Genomic DNA, 23,866 nt, shown 5'->3' on the forward strand with positions numbered 1-23,866 from the left:
AGTTGATAAAAGGGCCTGGGACTAGTGCTAGACAGGCTACTTCTAATTTATTTGCGGTATTTGTTTTACAATAAGTGTTGTTTGATGATTTGATATTTTAAAAGAGTACCGAGAGTTTTTTACGCCGGCTTTTTCTCTCGGCCTACACCCACTGTCTTCTTTGTCGATGAGTAGGGATGCCTACAAATTCAAATTTAATGACGTGGATTAAGTGATACATGTATCTTATGTTCCTTAATAAACATATTTTTATTTTATTTTTACATAAAAATACTGTTTAGGTTGATAGAATAAACAAAAAAATATAATAGAAATATGTTTAAGTATTGCCAGTGAATTGCAACATCTGTATTTGAATTAATTTTTTTAACACAAGCAACAATATGCCTTACGATTCGGCTAATGAATTATGCCTTGCAGCTATATAAATAATGGTCATTAGTTGGAATTAATATTTCCTTTCATTATGACATTTATTTTACGCATAGTAAACGAACCGTGAAATTACCAAACAAAAAATAATAATTATAGTCTTTGTACAACGTTCTGAGAGCATGCTACGTGCAAACAATCATACTTAGGATTTACGATTTCAACGAATTGTGAATTAATATTACTTAAGCAATGCGTAAAATCGGAAATTTCGATCTTTGATTTTACATTGACACAAAATTTTCTGACAAAGGGTATATGGATTAAACAGTTTTTAATATACGCTAATTGCATTAAATCGCAATAAATCTAATAACCGCGAATTAATATTTCCTTTGATTATGTCATCTTTTTTACGCAAAGTAAACTAACAGAGCAATTATCTTACACAAAATATGAATAAGCTTAGTTTTTGAATTTTCCATTTCGACACAATTAGAAAGAGAGAAAGGAAGAAAAAAGTTTAAAATACACAAAAACAGGATCTTTAGGTAAAGTAAAGTGCACTAGGGTGTCCCCGTGTTGTGGGCAGCCAGATTCTTCCTGTTGACAATATCTTAACTGTACTTTACTTTATAATTTCTACATTACACAAATCTATAATTAAACTATTATTGCACAATATGTATATTTCCTGTGAATTAGAGATATCGGGTAAAGATTGAAAAATAGTAGCGCAGATGAGAGACAAAATGAAAGAGTTTATGCCTTCACTCCGTCGGAGGTCCTGTATAGGTATGTTAACTAAAGCTGGCGGCTTCAACACATTTACACTTTGTGCTTGTGTAGTGTCTGTGAATAAGCGCGAGACGTGATGTCAAACTGAAATACAATCATAAATACATCATGAATAGACTGTCCGTCGTGTATGAGTGGACTAAAATGTATAGCATGGCAAAAAAATCATATTTTGAAACATACTGTATGTGAAATTGCATTAGTGTGAGTACTGTGAACCCACCAGCTTTCGATAACCGACCTATACCTACAATCTATGAACATAAAAAGTGGGGTGAGCATGGGGATGGCATACATCGTGTTGAGCTTTGAATGCAGCAAAACGATATGCGGTTGGTAAATACGGTCTAGCGTGCGAAGTTGAAACTGAACATTAATGCAGTTTCTGCCGCTTACCACTATGTGGAACCAGCTAGTTTTCACTACAAAAATATGAATGTACTGCCATCTAGTTATTAAAACTCAGAACCCGATAAGACTATAACAACTGTGTGGCTGTTTGAACTTGACTTTATTTATTTAATAAATCGTTTACACTTACACGCTTGCAATGACAATCAGAGGTAGGCAAACTTCACAAACAACAAATCTTGCAACTAATCAATAAACTTAGAAATCGCAGGACGCAGAATAAAGTTGTCAAACTGTGTTGTGCAGTATGAACTAAAATTATTATTTATTACTAGCTGGCCTGGCGAACATCGTACCGCCTAACAGTCGTCAGTTCTTTATTTGTTTAAAATACTTATTCTGCTATTCGGGACACCGGTCTAGCTAGTAAGATAAAAAAAAGAAAATTGATAAGACAACAAATGCATTATGTAAAAAAATAAAAATTTACCTTCCCGGAACCCCTCCACTAACACTTGAACTTTATACTATGGTATTAAAGTTCAAATTGACCTTTAAGTATTATTACGAATATTTTGTATAGGAATATAGAAAAGTGTTGTTTTTAGACTTTTTCACTCATTTTTTTTTAATTTTTCTCCGTAAGAACCATCCTCGTACTTCAAGGTATATTATATAAAAAAAAATCAGACAAATCGGTCAAGCCGGGTTTCATTTTTATATATATAGATTTATTATTTATTTCTTTTTTTTTAATTAAAATACCACGTGTTTTCATGATCGAAGAAATAAATTAAAAAAATATATTTTTATTTCTATTAATTTTCTACACTTAATATTTTAATGACAATTTAATTAATTAAATTCCTAACATTATCTTCCTTTTTTCTCCCTCTAAGTATCGGCAATCTAAAGTTTTAGATTAGTATAAATATGAACAAGACTTAAAGATTACTTTGCCAAAGAAGTTTCACTTCTGACATGTGTACTTTGTACGCACGAACTTTTTTTTAAATATTTTACTAAGTTATGACGAATGATAAATTAAACTTATTTATTTTCTGGTCACCTCAACAAGCAAACTCCCCGATTTTCGTATTTCCACAACGTAGTGTTTTAAGACATTTTATTTAAAAGTTATTTAGGTATTTCAGCTTTTAAAATTTATTTTAATTAGACAGTCTTAGTGCATAACGGCTGGGAATTTTCCGTTTCACGGTCCGTTTGGCACATTATTCTTTATTTATTTAATTAATTAATTTAAACCTTTATATCTATATGTCACAGTCAACTAGCTTAATAAGCCATTCAATCAACAGCTTAGCCTTTTAACTAAACGGCGCCGTTTAACTAGCCTGAAAGATATTCAGCTGTAGCTTTTGTAACAACATTTAATAAACTGGCTGGCTAGTGCTTAGGCCATTCGTACGATAGAGTGATCATGTGGTAGAAATAAAAGAAATGAAACATATGACACAAAAATATTTCTTTAAACATTAAATTGCTTGAGTCACAGCAAAATTCACATTGACAATAAGTCACTACCCTCCAGTGTTTGGTGGTTTGCCGACGCCATATTGACAATTTTAAGAGTTTCGTTTCGAGTTTGAGAGTGGCAGAAAGTGTAACTAAATTTAAATTTACAGTCAACAAGCTAGGCAAGTAATGAAACGTTATCGATCCAAGTTATTTGCCTAGCTGTTTGATCAACTGGCTGTATATCTTTCAGGTTAAACGGTGCTGTTTAGTCAAGAGACTAGGCTGTTGATTAAACGTCTAGTTAAGCTAGTTAGCTGCGACATACTAATAATAATAGCATTAATTAATGTTTTGTGGGCCTAAAAATGTATTAATTATGCTATGACGTCTTTAGAAGTCTTTTGATTTAGAGACATCAGAGATTGATCGACAATCCTCTCTTTACTTTAGAGAACGGCACATCGCCTCATTCTCGATACATTTGAACCGCTTAAAACAAGGTGGGTTAAATATGTACAATTTTCTGGTTGTCCGCGTAAAAGTAAAAATGTTTGGCCATACTACATTCAAGATGACTCTATGTATAATGGTTTTTCTTTTGTATATTTAAAAAGGTTTCAATAGGCCTAGCACTGCAGTTTCACAAGATGTACCGAAAAACGCTGACGTTTTCAATAAGGAAAATCAACCCCGTAAAATTTTATCACAGTGAGTATATTTATAATAAAGACAATTTCCCTCAAGATAATTACTTTTCAATGAAGTACCTCGATGTTTCTCTTGACAAAGAAACTCTCAACTTTCTATGCTTTTTAGTATCTGTTTTCATTAGAAACAAACATTAATTTAAACGGTGTTATTATTACTTTTAAGGCTGAATTAGTAGATGTTAAGTTTATTATTGTCCATTATTATAATATTATATATCCGAAACAAATATTTAATTATTACATTATTACTTTAAGGTGAGATTCAGTATTTATTCACGACTTTCTTTATTTCTTCAGATAAGTCCGATTGCCATGTGACAGTACCTCAGGGTAAGATGAGAGGTAAAGTGTGCAGTACTCCGTGTGGTAAACAGTACTATAGCTTCGAGGGGATACCCTACGCTAAGCCACCTTTGGGACCCCTCAGATTCAGGGTAAGTAAATTTACTTACTTACTAATTAGTCCACCCTTCTGGAACCAATAACAGACTTTTTTATCAGTAATAACAGTGCACCGTATCGTCTTTTCTTAAAAATAAAATTTTAAGAGTTCTTAGAATTTTACCCTAACCTTACTATTTTTTGTTTAATATAAATGAATAATAACATTTATTTATTTATATTCTCACGCCTTTTTTACGAAAAGAAGGCAGATACCACGGAACTCCACTTACTACATAGCTTCTAGCTTCATCCAAGTGAAATTCACCATGCATACTGGTCGGTTATGGGTACTTTTAACTTGGCCATTCTCTAGTACCTCCTGGATTTGGTCCAGGTTTGTATGACAAGGCCTACCCAACCTCATCTCACTGTGAGATTGATGGTGAGATTCTCACCATCGACGGTTGCCTTGTATATCCTACTTGTTAACCGCTTCCCATTCATCCGTTCATCAGTTCCTTTTATTATTCTTTCAATGAATACCTTCGCATATGGACAACGCTAAGTAGGCTTCTTCCGTAGTAATTTTCTTCTGATATAAAAGAAAACTTTTATGCGATAATGACAGATTTTCGCCCCATTAATTTTTTAATTAAAAATAATGCAAATAATAACAAAACTAACTTTTCAGGATCCTCAGAAATTTGATAACTGGTGTGGAGTTTTTGACGCCACGAAACCAGGAAATAAACCCGTGCAATTCAATTCCTATAACAAATCTATAGAAGGTTCGGAAGACTGCTTATATTTAAATGTGTACACTCCAATATTGCCCGATGAACAACAACAAAGTCTTCCAGTACTATTCTTCGTATATGGCGGTAATTTACAGAGGGGATGCGGTCACATATATCGTCCAGATTACTTAATACGTCAAGACGTCATTCTAGTCACAATTAACTATCGTCTCCATATTTTTGGATTTCTTAACCTTGAAACACCAGAAGTGCCTGGTAATGCCGGTTTTAAAGATGCCGCTACAGCATTAAGATGGGTGAAACAAAACATAGAATATTTTAATGGTGATTCAAATAACATTACAGGAATAGGAGAAAGTGCAGGCGCAGTTATAACTACATTATTATTGATTTCAAAGATGACTCAAGGTATATTTAAAAGAATAATTGGTTTATCAACTGTTTTATCTGATGAAATGATAGGCTATAATCACCTGGAAAGAGCAAAAGATATTGCTTCAAATTTAGGAAATAACATCAATAGCTCTGAGGAAATAGATAATTTGCTTCGGAACTGTTCTCCTGAAGATTTGACTAAGGCTTTAATGAAATCAGTTTCTCGTGCAAATGAAAATGGCATACACAGCTTTATACGGCCAGCAGTTGAAAAGGAATACGATAATGTCGAACCATTCCTGGATGAGTATCCCCTACAGTCGTTAAGAACTAATAATTATTCTAAAGTTCCAGCTCTTATGAGTGTGGCAACCCACGAATCGGCATACCTTATAACTCCCCCATCCGGACAATTTAAATTTAACAAAGATATATTGAAATTCGTACCGAGTCCTGCATTAGAAGATAAAGATGCTGTGCAATTAATGGATATGGAGAAACAACTAAAAGAATTGTACTTTAAAGATAAAGAAATCGGTCATTCAACACTAGTCGAATACTTAAATCTAGTTTCAGATATGTATGTTACCAGAGACATAATCTACACAGCAGACTTATTTTCTAGAAACGACGATTTCTATTTCTGTAGATTTGCATACGAAAATTCGCGTGTTATGAAACGTTTAGGAGTAAAAGGCTCTACACACAGCGATATATTACAATTTCTATTTTACACAGAGAAAAGAAGAAACACTTTTAGTAAACAAGATATGAAACTTGTTGATATGTTGACTGAGGCGTTGTGTAACTTCGCAAAAAATGGGTGAGTTTTTATTAATCACTATATAATACTAGAAGAGATAGTGTGATAAAGTTTAAAGGAAGAAGGCATTTACTCTTTTATTGTGATCATTAAGCGTATAATAATTATGTTGGCTGTAACAACAGTCTTAAATATGCAGTGCTAATACGATTTTTTAAAGTTGCATAAATAAATAACATGTTTTCTTGGTCAAATGTATATTTTTCTTTTTCAGAAAACCAACTTGGACGGGGCAGGAAATATCGTGGCCATACTATAAGAAAGATGAAAGAATATGTTTAAATATTGATGACAAAATAAGCTGTGTCCCATTACCCGAATATGATAGATATACAAAACTAATTAATATACTTAAACAGAAGCCGAAGTTACGAGAACAATAACAAGACAATCTTGTATGAATAATAATTTTTGCCCAAGTTAAGTTAATAAGTACAAAAAACATATTTGCTCAACATAATTTTTAGTTAACGGTTAGTTATGTTTACTAGATAAATAAGAAATAATATTGATTTGTGAAACGGATTTAAATCTCTGAAAATTTTCGATTAAAATGTTTAATAAAATAAAATAGCCTATATTCCAGTTTACATAAACTTAATGTAATCCTTTATTATTATAGTATATAAGGATTACATTAAGTTTATGTTATTTTATTTAATAGTACAGGACCTCCGACGGAGTGAAGGCATCCTTCCAACTCTTTCATTTGTCTCTCATCTGCGCCACTATTTTTCAATTTTTATCCGATATCTCTGATTCCCAGGAAATAATAATTTGTTTTCCAGCTTTAGCATTCGAGCATATTCCTTCTCCTTCTGATGTTTTTCGTATATTTGGAGTTGCTCGTCAGTAACTGCAGGCGTGTTCTTAAATTGATGGCAGAGGTCACATTGATTCTGAGAAGGTCTGGTTAATTTATTTAATGAAATCAATTTAAGAACACAAGAGTTTATACAAGATACAATTTAGACAGGACATTCTATAGGAAAATATATTATGTTTTCCATACATATTAAATATATATATAATTCTCGTAAATTCAACCGGCTTGGAATATTTTGTTTATATGGAATTTGGTCAACACAAAAAATCAGCATCTGTTAAAAATGAAAAAAAAATCCTAAATTCCAAAGCTTCCTACTTCCAAAACTGACGTAATAATTTGGAAATTAATTTCATTTTATGAAATGCACCTCTCATTCGAATTCTTCACGAATATAACAGAATAAACATTAATTACAAGATATATATTCGGTAGAAGGCTGATCAATTTTAAAAGCCTTATTAATAGCCTGTCCGACTTAAGCAAAGCATACTAGGTAATCGCTAGTTTTTTTGTAAAAATGGTGTTAATCATAATTAAACAATTTAAAGTCACGTATTTTAGAATAGATAACTAGTAACATTCTGTAGAAAATCCTTTTTTTATTGTTTTCTGGATAATTCCTTGACTATGTCGTCGTTAACAACTTTTTGCATTCAGCAAATTCCAAAAGGATGCCTTAATGTTCAACATTATTTCCTTTAAATTCGTCTTTGTTAGTTTTATGCCCATAGCTTATTCATAGCTTATTACCTGTCGTATCCATACATAAGACAATCGGTCAGAACATATAACACCGTCTCTTCAGCTGTATTGCTACAAGGACAGGCAGCACTTTATCTAACCCTGAAGCTGTAAATGTGTATTTAGGAAATACATTACAAAATAAATGTGTACTTTAATAATAAATAAATACTACCTAATGGTATCTTCGAGTTTCTACGAAGAATCACAAAGTTTTTCATTTATCAATTATGAAGGCTTTTCAAAATCGTATATTTTATGGGTACTCCTCTTGGTACTGGTCTCGATCCTTGACCTTGCTTTAATAAATATTGCGTTAAAAACTTTTTCTTTATGATTCGAATTTTTTCCGTGTTGGATGGCTAATATTATGTAAAAAGTTGTTGTGGATCCTTACCACAGATTGCTCCCATTTTTTGAGTTCCTGCAACGGTATCTTGTCTTGTTCAAATTGAATTCTGTAATTACTTCAATAAAGTACGATTTTCTTAATGACATTACTTTTGCGGATTAAGTCGCTGTCTTATTTCATTGCGATTAAAAAAATATAATTATTTTGCAAAAAATATGATTGATGAAGTGTGCGTAAAATTGAACGTTGGTTAAATTTTTTATGACTATTTTTTTAAATACTGATTGCTTCGTAACTACTGTCACGGTACCTCAGGGTAAGATTAGAGGTAAAGTGTGCAACTGTGCAGTTTTACAGGTTAAGGACCTATCCGGTCGCCAAACTTCAAAAAAGTACATTGTTACTTTCCGTTTTTCGTCATGATGGAGTTGAGTAGTTTATGTATCCATTTTGAAAGATGGATACACGATTTAAAACTTCGCTCGATAGAAAAAAAATCCAAACATAGGCAATTTTTGACACTTTGTATTCATTTTATGACGAAAAGGTATTTAGAACATGATTTTGAAATTTACACGATATATTTTATCGCAAGCCAAATCCATTACAGAAAAGAATTGACAAAATTACATTAATTTAATGTTTTACATAACTAATTGTTATTACGGGGCGGCGTGCCTAAGTGCTCCAGCTCTCCACTGCGCCCCGCAGTCCACCCCGAGACACTGACACAGCAATTCGTGCTGGGATAGGGTCTTAAAGGTACCCCTTAAGCCACCTTTGGGACCGCTCAGGTTAAATAATCTTAAAAAACAAACTTACTTTAAGTATTTACTACTTTAGTAGTAAAAATAGCGCATATTACTCATTTTACTTTTAGCTTATTTGTAATATATTAAGCAATAATAAAAAATAAAAATAAAGTTAAGAGTGTAATTATAATGATTAGTTTTTATGTATAAGGGAATTAGTATGAATAATAAAGAGTTTTAAAACGGCATCGTTAAGACAAGACCTTTTCCACGTCACGGCTGCGATAGAAAAAGAAAATTCGCGACATTTCACCATGATTTTTTTAGAGCCTTCGGGTGATCAATAGTGCTGAAGGAAGTTAGCCTATTCTGAAAAGGTGGTAGCTTGTATTTTATTGTTTATCAGAATGCCAAATCATAAAATGACTGCTTCACGACTGATTTGAGAGCGACCGCCGATGCAAAAACCGCTGTGTGAGTTCGAAAAGTGAGTTACAGAATCGCAGGGCTGACTTGTTTTCTTCTTTTCTTAGTATTTATGTTGCCAGTAGTTTCTTAATAGTATTGTTGTTGTGTAGTGCATGTGTAGTATGTACATTATTTTTTGCATACAGCTGTGTTAGTTTGTGCGGATACATTAAATTTTTTTTTCAGGACCGTCTTTAGAGACAGAGGCAAGGTTCTTAGAAGTCTTTCTAAAGGTTAGATTTTTAGACTGCGTGAAATTTCGGGTCATAATCTAATATCCTTGTCATACAAACAATTATGTACTTAGCAATAAGAATTGACTGTCGACTCTGAATCTTATCCTAGGCGTGAAGTAAAGGGTCCAGACATAGACTTCCTGTGCGCAATTACCTTTTTTTGTTAGAAATACTTCTTTAACCTAATAGGCTTTATTTAAAGCGGTACAACTCCATCTTTTGTTGCTACATGTACAACATCCGGCGTGCGGTTGCCTTAGAATTTCCGATCGCTGGGCATATAGACAAAGTCTCGACATCAACCAATTGGTCCTTCGGGCCAGTCAGTAATTGGACTAGTCGAGAATCCTTTTCTTTACTTTAGAGTTTAGAGAATAGAACATCTTCTCAGTCTCAATACATTTTTCAGCTTAAAAGAAGATGAGTTAAAAATATAAAATTTTCTGGTCGTCCGCGTAAAAGTAAAAATGTTTGGCCATACTACATCAAAGATACTATATTAATTAAATGTTTTAACTATAGTATATTTGAAAAGTTTCAACAGTTACACAAGATGTATCGAAAAATACTGACGTGTTCAATAAGGAATGTCATTGTCAACCCCGTAAAATTGTATTGCAGTGAGTATAGGTTATATTAAAGACTCTGTTTTGACAGTCGAGCGATTTCTCTCAATATAGTGTTTTCATCAGAAACAAACTTTAATTTAAACGGTGTTATTATTACATATGAGGCCTTATTCAGCCTCATATGTAATAATAATGTTAAGTGTTAATATTATTATATTATGAATCCGAAATAAATATTTAATTATTACTTCAAGGTGAGATTCAGTCTTTTATACTCGATTTTCTTTTTTTTTTCAGATAAGTCCGATTGCCATGTGACAGTACCTCAGGGTAAGATGAGAGGTAAAGTGTGCAGTACTCCGTGCGGTAAACAGTACTATAGCTTCGAGGGAATACCCTACGCTAAGCCACCTTTGGGGCCCCTCAGATTCAGGGTAAGTACAATAATTAGTCCACCCTTTTGGGGCCACTAACAGACTGTATTATCAGTAATAAGTGCACCGTGTATGGTCTTTTCTTAACAATAAAATTTTTATGGCAAAGTTTATATTTTTTGTTTAATATAAATGAATAATAATATTTATTTATTTATATTATCACACCTTTTTCCCGAAGGGAAGGAAGATACCATAGATATCCACTAACTACTTATCTTTCTAAATTCATCCAGGTGAAATTCACCATGCAGGCTCGTCGGTTATGGGTAGTTTTAACTTGTCCCTTCTCTAGTACCTCCAAGATTTGGTCCAGGTTCGACGAGGCCTACCCAACCCCATCTCACCATCGACGACTCGATCAACATCGACATCCGTTCTATATGGCCAAACCACCTAAGCATGCCCTTTCGTATCCGTGCCCACGTATCTCACTACGACTACTACTACTATCTCACACGAGCTGGTAGCTGGTCCATTTTTAAGCACTCTCTTTCAAGTTTTTCAGACAATTGATGAATATTGAATAAAATAAAATATGTTTATCATGGAATATCAGATACAGGTATCACTTATTCCACGTCATTAAATTTGTATCGCTACTAATCGGCAAAGAAGACAGAGGGTGTAGGACGAGAGAAAAAACCGGCGTAAAAAACTCTCGGCACTTTTTGAAAATATCAAATCATGATACAAAATGACTATGGCAAACATAGATAGAAGATACCAGAAGGAGGGAGATACGGTCCGCAAAGGTCCTAATAGGCTGAACAGCCATGGGGAGGCACCACAACCCTGTCTTACACCTTTATCGATAGGAAACCAACCCATGCAGACTCAGTTAGTTCTGACGCAAGCCGTAGAATCCCTGTATTTTAAATCTACAAAAATGCGGAAAACCTTTTCACCAAAAAGTTTTCGACAATGCTTAGTAAGGATCCAAGCCTGATCCAAGATCCTGCTTTCACATCCTATACTTTTTCATCAGTCTCTTTTACAATTCTTTCAATGAATACCTTCGCATATTGACAACGCTAAGTAGTATTGTTCCGCAGCAATTTTTACAATCTTCTTGTGATATAAAAGAAAACTTTTATATCATGCGTCAGTGACAGATTTTCGCTAATCGTACGGTGGGGCCGTGCCCTGTTTTAAATTAAAAATAATGGAAATAATATCAAAATTAATTTACAGGATCCTCAGAAATTTGATTACTGGTGTGGAGTACTTGACGCGACGAAACCTGGAAATAAACCCGTGCAAATAAATCCCTATAACCAATCTATAGAAGGTTCAGAAGACTGCTTATATTTAAATGTGTACACTCCAATATTGCCCGATAAACAAAAACAAAGTCTGCCAGTACTATTTTTCTCATATGGCGGTACTTTACAGAGCGGATGCGGTCACATATATCGCCCAGATTACTTAATACGTCAAGACGTCATTCTAGTCACAATTAACTATCGTCTCCATATTTTTGGATTTCTTAACCTTGAAACACCAGAAGTGCCTGGTAATGCCGGTTTTAAAGATGCCGCTACAGCTCTAAGATGGGTGAAACAAAACATAGAATATTTTAATGGTGATTCAAATAACATTACAGGAATAGGAGAAAGTGCAGGCGCAGTTATAACTACATTATTATTGATTTCAAAGATGACTCAAGGTATATTTTAAAGAATAATTGGTTTATCAACTGTTTTATCTGATTATATGATAGGCTATAATCACCTGGAAAGAGCAAAAGATATTGCTTCAAATTTAGGAAATAACATCAATAGCTCTGAGGAAATAGATAATTTGCTTCGGAACTGTTCTCCTGAAGATTTGACTAAGGCTTTAATGAAATCAGTTTCTCGTGCAAATGAAAATCGCATACACAGCTTTATACGGCCAGCAGTTGAAAAGGAATACGATAATGTCGAACCATTCCTGGATGATTATCCCCTACAGTCGTTAAGAACTAATAATTATTCTAAAGTTCCAGCTCTTATGAGTGTGGCAACCCACGAATCGGCATACCTTATAACTCCCCCATCCGGAAAATTTAAATTTAACAATGATATATTGAAATTCGTACCGAGTCCTGCATTAGAAGATAAGGATGCTGTGCAATTAATGGATATGGAGAAACAACTAAAAGAATTGTACTTTAAAGATAAAGAAATCGGTCCTTCAACACTAGTCGAATACTTAGATCTAGTTTCAGATATGTATGTTACCAGAGACATAATCTATACAGCAGACTTATTTTCTAGAAACGACGATTTCTATTTTTGTAGATTTGCATACGAAAACACGCGTTTCATGAAAAGTTTAGGGGTAAAAGGCTCTACACACAGCGATATATTACAATTTCTATTTTACACAGAGAAGAGAAGAAACACTTTTAATGAACAAGATATGAAACTTGTTGATATGTTGACTGAGGCGTTGTGTAACTTCGCAAAAAACGGGTGAGTTTTTATTAATCACTAAATACTAGCAGAGACAGTGTGATAAAGTTTAAAACCACCGAAGGAAGGTGAAGGTTAAAGGAAGAATGCATTTTCTCTTTTATTGTGATCATTGAGCGTATAATAATTATGTTGGCTGTAACAACAGTCTTAAATATGCCGTGCTAATACGATTTTTATAGTTGCATAATTAAATAACATGTTTTCTTGGTCAAATATATATTTTTCTTTTTCAGAAAACCAACGTGGACGGGACAGGAAATATCGTGGCCAAACTATAAAACAGATAAAAGAATATGTTTAAATATTGATGACAGAATAAGCTGTGTCCCATTACCCGAATATGATAGATATACAAAACTAATTAATATACTTAAACAGAAGCCGAAGATACGACAACAATAACAAGACAATCTTGTACGATTATTACTTTTTGCCTAAGTTAAGTTAAAAACATATTTGCTCAACATAATTTATAGTTAACGGTTAGTTATGTTGACTAGATAAATAAGACATAATATTTATTTGTGTGACGGATTTAAATCTCTGAAATTTTACGATTAAAATATTTAATAAAATAAAATAGCCTATATTACAGTACTATAATAAGGATTACATTAAGTTTATGTTATTATATTTAATAGTACAGGACCTCCGACGGAGTGAAGGCATCCTCCTAAATCTTTCATTTGTCTCTCATCTGCGCTACTATTTTTCAATCTTTACCCGATATCTCTAATTCAATAATGTAATTTAATGAATTATAATACTGATACATAAAATATACTTATTGTGCAAAAATAGTTGAATTATAGATTTGTGTTATGTAGAAATTATTAAGTAAAGTACAGTTAACATGACAAAAGGAAAACACTGGCTGCCCACAACACATGGAATCCTAGTGTGGGGGCAAGTGCACTTTATTTTACCTAAAGATCCTGTTATTGTGTATAATAAACTTTTTTCTTCCTTTCCTTCTTTCTAATTATTTCGAAATGTATCTACTTGTATCTGTATGTATCATATGTATCATCTTGTGCTTGATAGTAATTGCTATATTTTTTTGCTAGGACCGATGGACGGTCTCGACAAGGATTGTTCTTTGATTTTAATATTGACCACGCAGAGGCGGTAGGTGGTAATTTGATGGTCGTAGTTTTTCAGTTCATTCAGTTTTCCTGAGTGTAATTATTTTTATTTTATTTTAAAAGGCACACTAACGAAACACATACAAACACTTACAGAGAACACATAACATATAAAACAAGATACCTACATGCATGTGCATCAATAACAAGTGTGCACAACATTTAAAGGGAAACATTACAATGAAGAAGAGAAAATAACTTAAACATTAAAAGTAAAAAAAAAACAAACTAGATTTTAAAAAAAACATGCAATTTACAATAATTACATATAAAAAAAAAACAATAATTTTCTACTTTGCAATAATCACTATTGGTCACGGATCAACAGTGGCTGCTGCATCTTACGCCTGAAGACATGGAGACTGTCATTAAATGGATCTGCTTGGCATGTACTCAGAGCATCGTAATTACATGGAGATTCATATTTTCGCGCTTCATGTTTAAATCGTCGGTGGTAATAGCAGGCGCCTGAACTCGGGTCTGTCACCCAACCACTAATTGACTTCTGCGCCATCAGCTCACACTTTGTATGAGTAAAAAGAGCGATGTTTCACAAAATGTATATCCCTCTACCCTGTTTTCCCCTATTAACCCATACATGTCAGTCCTACTACTGTTTGGAGGCTGCAAACTGGATGGTTTGTGTTTAATTTTGTGCTAAAATTAAACCCAAAAATTTATTTTATTTTTGTGTATTTTTAATGAAATTGAAACGAATGAATTTATGATTTTCAATCCAATTGAAAAATATTCTTGGACATGACAACAGAGTCAAAGACGGCAAAAACTTCATATCCTTGAAAATTTGTTAATCTGTCACTGTTAGGCCTACAACGCACTAGCGGCTGGCCGCGATGCGGTGTGCCGCTGCGGTAGGCCGCGGTATATACGGTCTGCCGTAGCGGCATGCCGTATTCCGGCTAACCGTCCCTATTGCGGTCCTATTGCGGTGCGGCTCGTCGCAGCTCCAGAACAACCGGAGCGGTTGACGGTGGTCCGCAAATCAGTGCGTCGTTATCGTGCGGTTTCATGTAATAATCGATGTGCGGCCTACCGCAGCGGCACACCGCATCGCGGTCAGCCGCTAGTGCGTTGTAGGCCTTGATGTTAACGCCGAAGCGTTTGTAACAACATTTAATAAACTGGCTGGCTAATACTTAGTCCATTCGTACGATAGAGTGATCATGTGGTAGAAATAAAAGAAATGAAACATATGACATAAAAAACATTTCTTTAAACAATCGAGTTAGAGTCAGTCACAGCTAAATTCACATTGACAAGTCACTACACTCTGCCACTGTACTTGTTGTTTTTCATTAAACTTTGGAAAACACGATTAAAGTTGTGGTTTGCCATATTGACAGTTTGAGTTTTGAGTTTCGTTTCGAGTTTTAAAGTGGCAGAAAGTGGAACAAAATTTGAATTTTAATTAACAGTCAACAGGCTAGGCACGTAATGAAACGTCATCCATCCAAGTCATTTGCCTAGCTGTTTGATCAACTCGCTGAAAATCTTTCAGGCCGCTCGTTAAACGGCGATATTTAGTTAAGAGGCTAGGCCGTTGAATAAACGGCTAATTAAGGTAGTTGACTGCGACATATATAATAGCATTAATTAATGTATTGTGGACCTAAAAATTCATTAATTATGCTATGGCGTCCATCATTTGAAACAGCTATTTATTTTAATTTAAAATATAAAGCTTTTGCTGTGATAGTTTCGTGCGGACCAATAGGTACATTAAATAAGACCCTCTCCTTTAGAAATCTTGATTTAGAACTTAGCGTGAACTTTTGTTTGTCAAAATCTATCCATTTTGACATACGGGAGTCATTCTTAGCGCAAAGTCTCGACTCTGAATCTCACTATAGACTTCCTGTGCGTAATTGACGACTCATTGGTCTAGTGGTTTACTAACCACCACTAACCAGGGGTACTCCCCTGATTGCGAATCCATGGGTACCGGGTTCGATCCCCGGCTGAGACAAACATCGATGTGATGAGCATTTGGTGTTGTGCTTAGGTCTTGGGTGTTTAAATGTGTATTTATATGTCTATCTATCTATAATATGTATGTATATCCGTTGCCTAGTACCCATAACACAAGCTTCACCAGCTTAGCATGGGACTAGGTCAATTGGTGTGAATTGTCTTTAATAAAAATAAAAATAAATTACCTTTTTTGGTTCGTAATACCTCTTTAACCTAACAGGCTTTTTAAAGCGGTACAATTCCATTTGTTTGCGACATCTACAATATGCGGCTCATCAGCCAATGACCAGACAGTGATTGGACTGGTCGAAAATCATCTCTTTACTTTAGAGAACAGCACATCCCCTTATTCTCCATACATTTGAACCGCTTAAAATAAGGTGGGTTAAAATATACAATTTTGTGGTTGTCCGCGTAAAAGTAAAAATGTTTGGCCATCCTACATTCAAGATGACTCTATGTATAATGGTTTTTCTTTTGTATATTTAAAAAGGTTTCATTAGGCCTAGAACTGCAGTTTCACAAGATGTACCGAAAAACGCTGACGTTTTCAATAAGGAAAATCAACCCCGTAAAATTTTATCACAGTGAGTATATTTATAATAAAGACAATGTTTTGACAGTCTAGCGATTTACCTCAAGATAATTACTTTTCAATTAAGTACCTCGATGTTTCTCTTGACAAAGAAACTCTCAACTTTCTATGCTTTTTAGTATCTGTTTTCATCAGAAACAAACTTTAATTTAAACGGTGTTATTATTATTTATGAGGCTGAATAAGGAGATGTTAAGTGTTAATATTATTATAATATGAATCCGAAATAAATATTAAAGGTGAGGTGAGATTCAGTCTTTTATACTCGATTTTCTTTTTTTTTCAGATAAGTCCGATTGCCATGTGACAGTACCTCAGGGTAAGATGAGAGGTAAAGTGTGCAGTACTCCGTGCGGTAAACAGTACTATAGCTTCGAGGGAATACCCTACGCTAAGCCACCTTTGGGACCCCTCAGATTCAGGGTAAGTACAATTAGTCCACCCTTTTGGGGCCACTAACAGACTGTATTATCAGTAATAAGTGCACCGTGTATGGTCTTTTCTTAACAATAAAATTTTTATGGCAAAGTATAAATTTTTTGTTTAATATAAATGAATAATAATATTTATTTATTTATATTATCACACCTGTTTCCCGAAGGGAAATACCATAGATATCCACTAACTACTTATCTTTCTAAATTCATCCAGGTGAAATTCACCATGCATGCTCGTCGGTTATGGGTAGTTTTAACTTGTCCCTTCTCTAGTACCTCCAGGATTTGGTCCAGGTTCGACGAGGCCTACCCAACCCCATCTCACCATTGACATCCGTTCTATATAGCCAAACCACCTAAGCATGCCCTTTCGTATCCGTGCCCACGTCTCACTACGACTACTACTACTATCTCACACGAGCTGGTCCATTTTTAAGCACTCTCTTTCAAGTATTTCAGACAATTGCCCATGAATATTGAATAAAATAAAATATGTTTATTATGGAATATCAGATACAGGTATCACTTATTCCACGTCATTAAATTTTATCGGTAGACATCGCTACTAATCGGCAAAGAAGACAGAGGGTGTAGAACGGGAGAAAAAACTGGCGTAAAAAACTCTCGGCACTTTTTGAAAATATTAAATCATGATACAAAATGACTATGGCAAACATAGATACCAGAAGGAGTAGCAGAATACGGTCCGCATTGGTCCAAATAAGTTGAACAGCCACGGGGAGGCACCACAACCCTGTCTTACACCTTTATCGATAGGAAACCAACCCTGCACACTCAGTTAGTTCTGACGCAAGCCGTAGAATCCCTATACAGGGATTCCAACGCCTGTGTCAACTGGCCGCTCATCCCATAGACAACACTGACCATAATTTATTCCTTGCCACACGATTGTAAGTCTTTTTCGAATCTACAAAAATGCGGAAAACCTTTTCACCAAAAACTTTTCGACAATGCTTAGTAAGGATCCAAGCCTGATCCAAGATCCTGCTTTCACATCCTATACTTTTTCATCAGCCTCTTTTATAATTCTTTCAATTAATAACTTCGCTCATTGACAACGCTAGTAGCTGTAGCTGTAGTAGTAGTATTCTTCCACAGCAATTTTTACAATCTTCTTGTGATATAAAAGAAAACTTTTATATCATGCGACAGTGACAGATTTTCGCTAATCGTACGGCCCCATGCCCTGTTTTAAATTAAAAATAATGGAAATAATATCAAAACTAATTTACAGGATCCTCAGAAATTTGATAACTGGTGTGGAGTACTTGACGCAACGAAACCTGGAAATAAACCCGTGCAAATAAATCCCTATAACCAATCTATAGAAGGTTCAGAAGACTGCTTATATTTAAATGTGTACACTCCAATATTGCCCGATAAACAAAAACAAAGTCTGCCAGTACTATTTTTCTCATATGGCGGTACTTTATACAGGGGATGCGGTCACATATATCGTCCAGATTACTTAATACGTCAAGACGTCATTCTAGTCACAATTAACTATCGTGTCAATATTTTTGGATTTCTTAATCTTGAAACACCAGAAGTGCCCGGTAATGCTGGTTTTAAAGATGCCGCTATGGCCCTAAGATGGGTGAAACAATACATAGAACATTTTAATGGTGATCCAAATAATATTACAGGAATGGGAGAAAGTGCAGGCGCAGTTGTAACTACATTATTATTGATTTCAAAGATGACTCAAGGTATATTTAAAAGGATAATTGGTTTATCATCAGTTTTATCTGATGAAATGATAGGCTATAATCACCTGGAAAGAGCAAAAGATATTGCTTCAAATTTAGGAAATACCATTAATAGCTCTGAGGAAATAGATAATTTGCTTCGGAACTCTACTCCTGAAGATTTGACTAAGGCTCTAATGAAATCAGATTCTCGTGCAAATAGAAACGGCGTACACACATTAGTACAGGCAGCAATTGAAAAGGAATACGATAATGTGGAACCATTTTTGGATGAGTATCCTCTACAGACGTTAAGAACTAATAATTATACTAAAGTTCCAGCTCTTATGAGTATGGCAACCCACGAATCAGCATACTTTATAACTCCTCCGTCCGGACAATATAAATTTAATAAAAATATCTTGAAATTCGTATCGAGTTATGCATTAGAAGATAAGAATGCTGTACAATTAATTGATATGGAGAAACAACTCAAAGAATTGTACTTTCAGGATAAAGAAATCGGTCCTTCAACACTACTTCAATACTTAGATTTAGTTTCTGATTTATTACTTACCAAAGACATAATCTATACAGCAGACTTATTTTCTAGAAACGACGAATTCTATTTTTGTAGATTTGCATACGAAAACACGCGTTTCATGAAAAGTTTAGGGGTAAAAGGCTCTACACACGGCGATATATTACAATTTCTATTTTACACAGAGAAGAGAAGAAACACTTTTAGTGAACAAGATATGAAACTTGTTGATATGTTGACTGAGGCGTTGTGTAACTTCGCAAAAAACGGGTGAGTTTTTATTAATTACTAAATACTAGAAGAAACAGGCCCAACGCTGTGTGATAAAGTTTAAAACCACCGAAGGAAGGTGAAGGTTAAAGGAAGAAGGCATTTTCTCTTTTATTGTGATCATTGAGCGTATAATAATCATGTTGGCTGTAACAACAGTCTTAAATATGCAGTGCTAATACGATTTTTTTATCATCGCATAATTAAATATATAGAATATATACTATAGGCAGGAATAGAAGAACATGTTTTCTTGGTCAAACATATTTTTTTTTCAGAAAACCAACGTGGACGGGGCAGGAAATATTGTGGCCATACTATAAGAAAGATGAAAGAATATGTTTAAATATTGATGACGGAATAAGCTGTGTCCCATTACCCGAATATGATAGATATACAAAACTAATTAATATACTTAAACAGAAGCCGAAGATACGACAACAATAACAAGACAATCTTGTATGAAAAATAATTTTTGTTTAAGTACAAAAAACTAATGTGTATGTACGTAACGCACTCTTCATGAATTTTTAGTTAATGGTTAATTTTTATATTTAATTTAATAGGTTATAATTAATTGATAAATATTAAAAATATTTATTTGTATGACGGATTTAAATCTACGCATAAAATATTTAAAAAAATAGAACAGCCTATATAATAAAAATTAAGTTTATGTTATTATATTTAATATTAGTACACGACCTTCGACGGAGTGAAGGGCACCTCCAAATCCTTTCATTTGTCTCTTCTCCGCTGCTATTTTCCAATCGTTCTCCGCTATCTCTGACTCATTATATAATTTAATTAAATGAATAATTCTCAATGTGCAAAAATAGTTTGATTATACATTTGTGTTATATAGTAATTATAAAGTAAAGTACAGACATGTCAAAAGGAAAAGACTGACAACACTGGGAATCCTACTAGTACACTTTATTTTACCTAAATATCCTTATTGTGTATAATAAAGTTTTTTTCTTTTTAATGATGTCGAAATCGAAAATTCAAGTACTAAGCTATTAATATATTGTTACGTAATTGTACTGTTAGTTTACTATGCTTAAATTAGATGTCATAATCAAAGGAAATATTAATTCCAACTGTTATTGATCATTGTTTATATAGCTGCAAATCATAACTCATTAGCGTACATTCAAAACTGTTTGCAGCATTGTTATCATGTCTGCTTATTTGGTGTCAATGTAAAATCGAATAGGTTAGTAGAATAGTAACAATTTATTTTTCTACCAAAATTGTAAGTTAATTAGGCGTATTTGGAACAGCCCTGCGATTCTGTAACTCACTTTTCGAACTCACACAGCGGATTTCGCATCAGCGGTCGCTCTGAAATCAGTCGAGAAGCAGTCATTTTATGATTTGGCATTCTAATAAACAATAAACTACAAGCTCCCACCTTTTCAAAATGCCAAATCATAAAATGACTGCTTCACGACTGTTTTGAGAGCGACCGCCGATGCGAAAACCGCTGTGTGAGTTCGAAAAGTGAGTTACAGAATCGCAGGGCTGCAGGCTGTCAAGTTTAACAGGGACGGCACTGCTAACTCTATGTAAACAAATGCAATATTTTTGACATGCGAGGATCTAATTTAGCCCTAAACTCAAAGATAAGTATAGACAAAATTGTTTATATATTTATAATAACTACATTAATTAAGCAACGTAAAAATGACATTCTCTGAATCTAAAACTAAAATCTAACAAAAATATAGGGTCAGCCTTGGGATTCTGTAACTCACTTTTCGAACTCGCACAGCGGTTTTTGCAGTGGCGGTCGTGAGCAGTCAAATCAGTCGTGAAGCAGTCATTTTACGATTTGGCATTCTGATAGACAGTAAACTACAATCTACCTCCTTATAGTTACAGAATCGCAAGGCAGGTGGGGTAAATGCGAGTACCATAACTAAATTGACACATTCATCTTTATATATATAATTCTTCTGTGAGTGTGTATGTCACTGAACTTCTCTCAAACGACTGGACCGATTTTGATGAAATTTTTTGTGTGTGTTCAAGGGGATCTGGGAATGGTTTAGATTCACAAATCAGCCCGCCAGATGGCGCTGCAGTCGGTACTTTCATACTTTGCTTTACTAATTGCTTGAAATATCATGCAGGACAACGTCTGTCGGGTCCACTAGTCTATATATATTTTGTGGTCTTTTATAATTTACAAATAATTTTTACTGTGAGTAATAAACAAGTTGTAGGCTTTTGTTTGATGTAATTACTTATATTTAATTATGGATGATTACAGATTAACTCTCTATTGCATTTTCCCGGTGTAAAGGGGTAAATGTAAAAAATATGTTAAAATTCTATTAGTGTAGATAGTTACTAATCTGGGGTAATAGCAATAAAATACGCAAATTGAAATATACTTTGGTTTTTATTGCAACGAGATCGGTAAAAGTCATCAAGTATCATGTCAATCCATCAGATTCAATGAGTTGTCAGAGTGTAGTGCAAGAAGTACTTTACGTGTATAGAAGATGCCAGCACTAGTTTCTTTTAAACAGTTAAAGTTATGGTATTACATTTGTGAACGGGTGCTGCTTGTGGTGACTGGTCGTAGACCGTACTTGAATTCGTGTATGCGGTGATGTTGGTTATTTCGACTATGTGTTTGCGTGTTGTTCCCACGAGAATGTAAGTGCGTGCTCCTATTTCACCATGCCTTCTGCTGATAGAGGACAAATCTTTGTTTTTAATTTATGTTATTATTATTAATTACTTAAAATGTCACATGGGACATGGTGTAATGATTGCAGCTCCTTACAAACATTTTGTAAAACAAAAAAATGGCAATTAAAAAGAGTGGCGGAGAGTTTATTGCCAGTTATTCTCTCCCGTTCTACGCCCTTGATTTGAGAACTGGCAGTAAATGTAAAATTAGAAGCATTAATATGTATTTCTTTACTGACAAGTCATAAGTGTACATTATGTTACCTATGTGATTAAATGTTTTTTTTATTTTATTTATTTTTATTTTGCCCCGTTCATGCATTTACCCCACCTGACTATAATATACAGTAGAACCTCGTTAAGTCCAACCTCGATAAGTCAAAAACCTCCAAATCTCGAAAAAATGTTTTGTTCCCTTCCCTTAAAACACCAAAACCTCCATTACTTGAAATCTTGACCCTCTGTTAATCGAAATAATCACCGAGTCCCTCCAAGCTATTTTGGTACATATTTTCACTCTATAACTCGAAAAATTAATTTTGACCTCTGTATCTCGAACATAGGAATGTTTTATTTTACAACCTTTACAACTTGATCATTTGGAATTTATTATCTCTATTGTTCGAACAAAAATAAGTTACAGACCTTAAAAACTTGCCGACAATGTGAGTACACTATTGTTTCTTAGAAAACATTTTAGGAGTATACAATAATAAATTTATGACTCATGGTAGTACGGGAGGTAGCAACGTTTGAAAAAAAAGAATTTTAGGTCAGCTGATTTTGTGATATGTCTTCCTTCTTGCACTTCCGGTTAGAGTCTGGGCAATCTGGCTGGCGGTAGTGGTTGCGTTCATTAGTGCGCATCCTATCTGTCCAGGTAAAAATCCTGGATTTTAAAAGCATTTTAAGAAGCGTAATTTTTAATTTTTCGTTTTTAAATACGTCTACCTGACATACTTTTTTTATTGCCAGACATTTTTCACGTTGCTAACTATGTGCCAGACGCGATTTTAAGTTTTATTTTTATGAAAATTTCAAAGCATTTTAGAATGTCTGTAATTTTAATATTATGTTATTTAAATATAAGGAAAACTGAAAATGAATTTGCCAGACATTAATTCGGTTGTTAAGTCTTGAATTAAAATGATAAAGTTTTGCAGTATGATGAAGCATTGCATTTTAAGAAGCGTAATTTTTGATTTTTCCTTTTTAAATACGTCTACCTGACATACTTTTTTTATTGCCAGACATTTTTCACGTTGCTAACTATGTGCCAGACGCGATTTTAAGTTTTATTTTTATGAAAATTTCAAAGCATTTTAGAATGTCTGTAATTTTAATATTATGTTATTTAAATATAAGGAAAACTGAAAATGAATTTGCCAGACATTAATTCGGTTGTTAAGTCTTGAATTAAAATGATAAAGTTTTGCAGTATGATGAAGCATTGCATTTTAAGAAGCGTAATTTTTGATTTTTCCTTTTTAAATACGTCTACCTGACATACTTTTTTTATTGCCAGACATTTTTCACGTTGCTAACTATGTGCCAGACGCGATTTTAAGTTTTATTTTT

The 23,866-nt window shown here is 33.9% G+C and overlaps 3 protein-coding genes across 3 annotated transcripts; all 3 read left to right on the top strand.

The window, feature by feature from the left end:
• The first annotated feature begins 3,373 nt into the window (after window positions 1-3,373).
• LOC125055305 (juvenile hormone esterase-like) lies at window positions 3,374-7,103 on the top strand. Its single transcript, XM_047657722.1, has 5 exons — window positions 3,374-3,500; window positions 3,615-3,708; window positions 4,008-4,144; window positions 4,786-6,050; window positions 6,265-7,103. Exons 2-5 carry the CDS (start codon window positions 3,648-3,650, stop codon window positions 6,431-6,433), a joined length of 1,632 nt encoding a protein of 543 aa, XP_047513678.1. The 5' UTR covers window positions 3,374-3,500; window positions 3,615-3,647; the 3' UTR covers window positions 6,434-7,103.
• A 3,187-nt stretch (window positions 7,104-10,290) lies between these two features.
• LOC125055573 (cholinesterase-like) lies at window positions 10,291-13,328 on the top strand. The gene is made up of 3 exons (XM_047658031.1): window positions 10,291-10,462; window positions 11,594-12,890; window positions 13,127-13,328. The coding sequence occupies exons 1-2, from the start codon at window positions 10,333-10,335 to the stop codon at window positions 12,109-12,111; spliced, it is 648 nt and encodes a 215-aa protein (XP_047513987.1). The 5' UTR covers window positions 10,291-10,332; the 3' UTR covers window positions 12,112-12,890; window positions 13,127-13,328.
• A 3,178-nt stretch (window positions 13,329-16,506) lies between these two features.
• Window positions 16,507-19,905, top strand: LOC125055574 (esterase FE4-like). Its single transcript, XM_047658032.1, has 4 exons — window positions 16,507-16,617; window positions 16,912-17,048; window positions 18,318-19,001; window positions 19,861-19,905. The coding sequence occupies exons 1-4, from the start codon at window positions 16,557-16,559 to the stop codon at window positions 19,903-19,905; spliced, it is 927 nt and encodes a 308-aa protein (XP_047513988.1). The 5' UTR covers window positions 16,507-16,556.
• Window positions 19,906-23,866: the final 3,961 nt, after the last annotated feature.

Source organism: Pieris napi, chromosome 13, assembly GCF_905475465.1.
Source record: "Pieris napi chromosome 13, ilPieNapi1.2, whole genome shotgun sequence".
Taxonomy (NCBI): domain Eukaryota; kingdom Metazoa; phylum Arthropoda; class Insecta; order Lepidoptera; family Pieridae; genus Pieris; species Pieris napi.

Coding starts and splice junctions, on each gene's coding strand:
- LOC125055305 (XM_047657722.1), top strand. CDS start 3,648: ATGTACCGAAAAACGCTGACGTTTTCAATAAGGAAAATCAACCCCGTA. Junction 4,145..4,785: donor TGGGACCCCTCAGATTCAGG/GTAAGTAAATTT, acceptor CTAACTTTTCAG/GATCCTCAGAAATTTGATAA. Junction 6,051..6,264: donor TGTAACTTCGCAAAAAATGG/GTGAGTTTTTAT, acceptor TTTCTTTTTCAG/AAAACCAACTTGGACGGGGC.
- LOC125055573 (XM_047658031.1), top strand. CDS start 10,333: ATGAGAGGTAAAGTGTGCAGTACTCCGTGCGGTAAACAGTACTATAGC. Junction 10,463..11,593: donor AATTAGTCCACCCTTTTGGG/GCCACTAACAGA, acceptor TTTAAATTAAAA/ATAATGGAAATAATATCAAA.
- LOC125055574 (XM_047658032.1), top strand. CDS start 16,557: ATGTACCGAAAAACGCTGACGTTTTCAATAAGGAAAATCAACCCCGTA. Junction 16,618..16,911: donor CCCCGTAAAATTTTATCACA/GTGAGTATATTT, acceptor TTTTTTTTTCAG/ATAAGTCCGATTGCCATGTG. Junction 17,049..18,317: donor TGGGACCCCTCAGATTCAGG/GTAAGTACAATT, acceptor ACTAATTTACAG/GATCCTCAGAAATTTGATAA.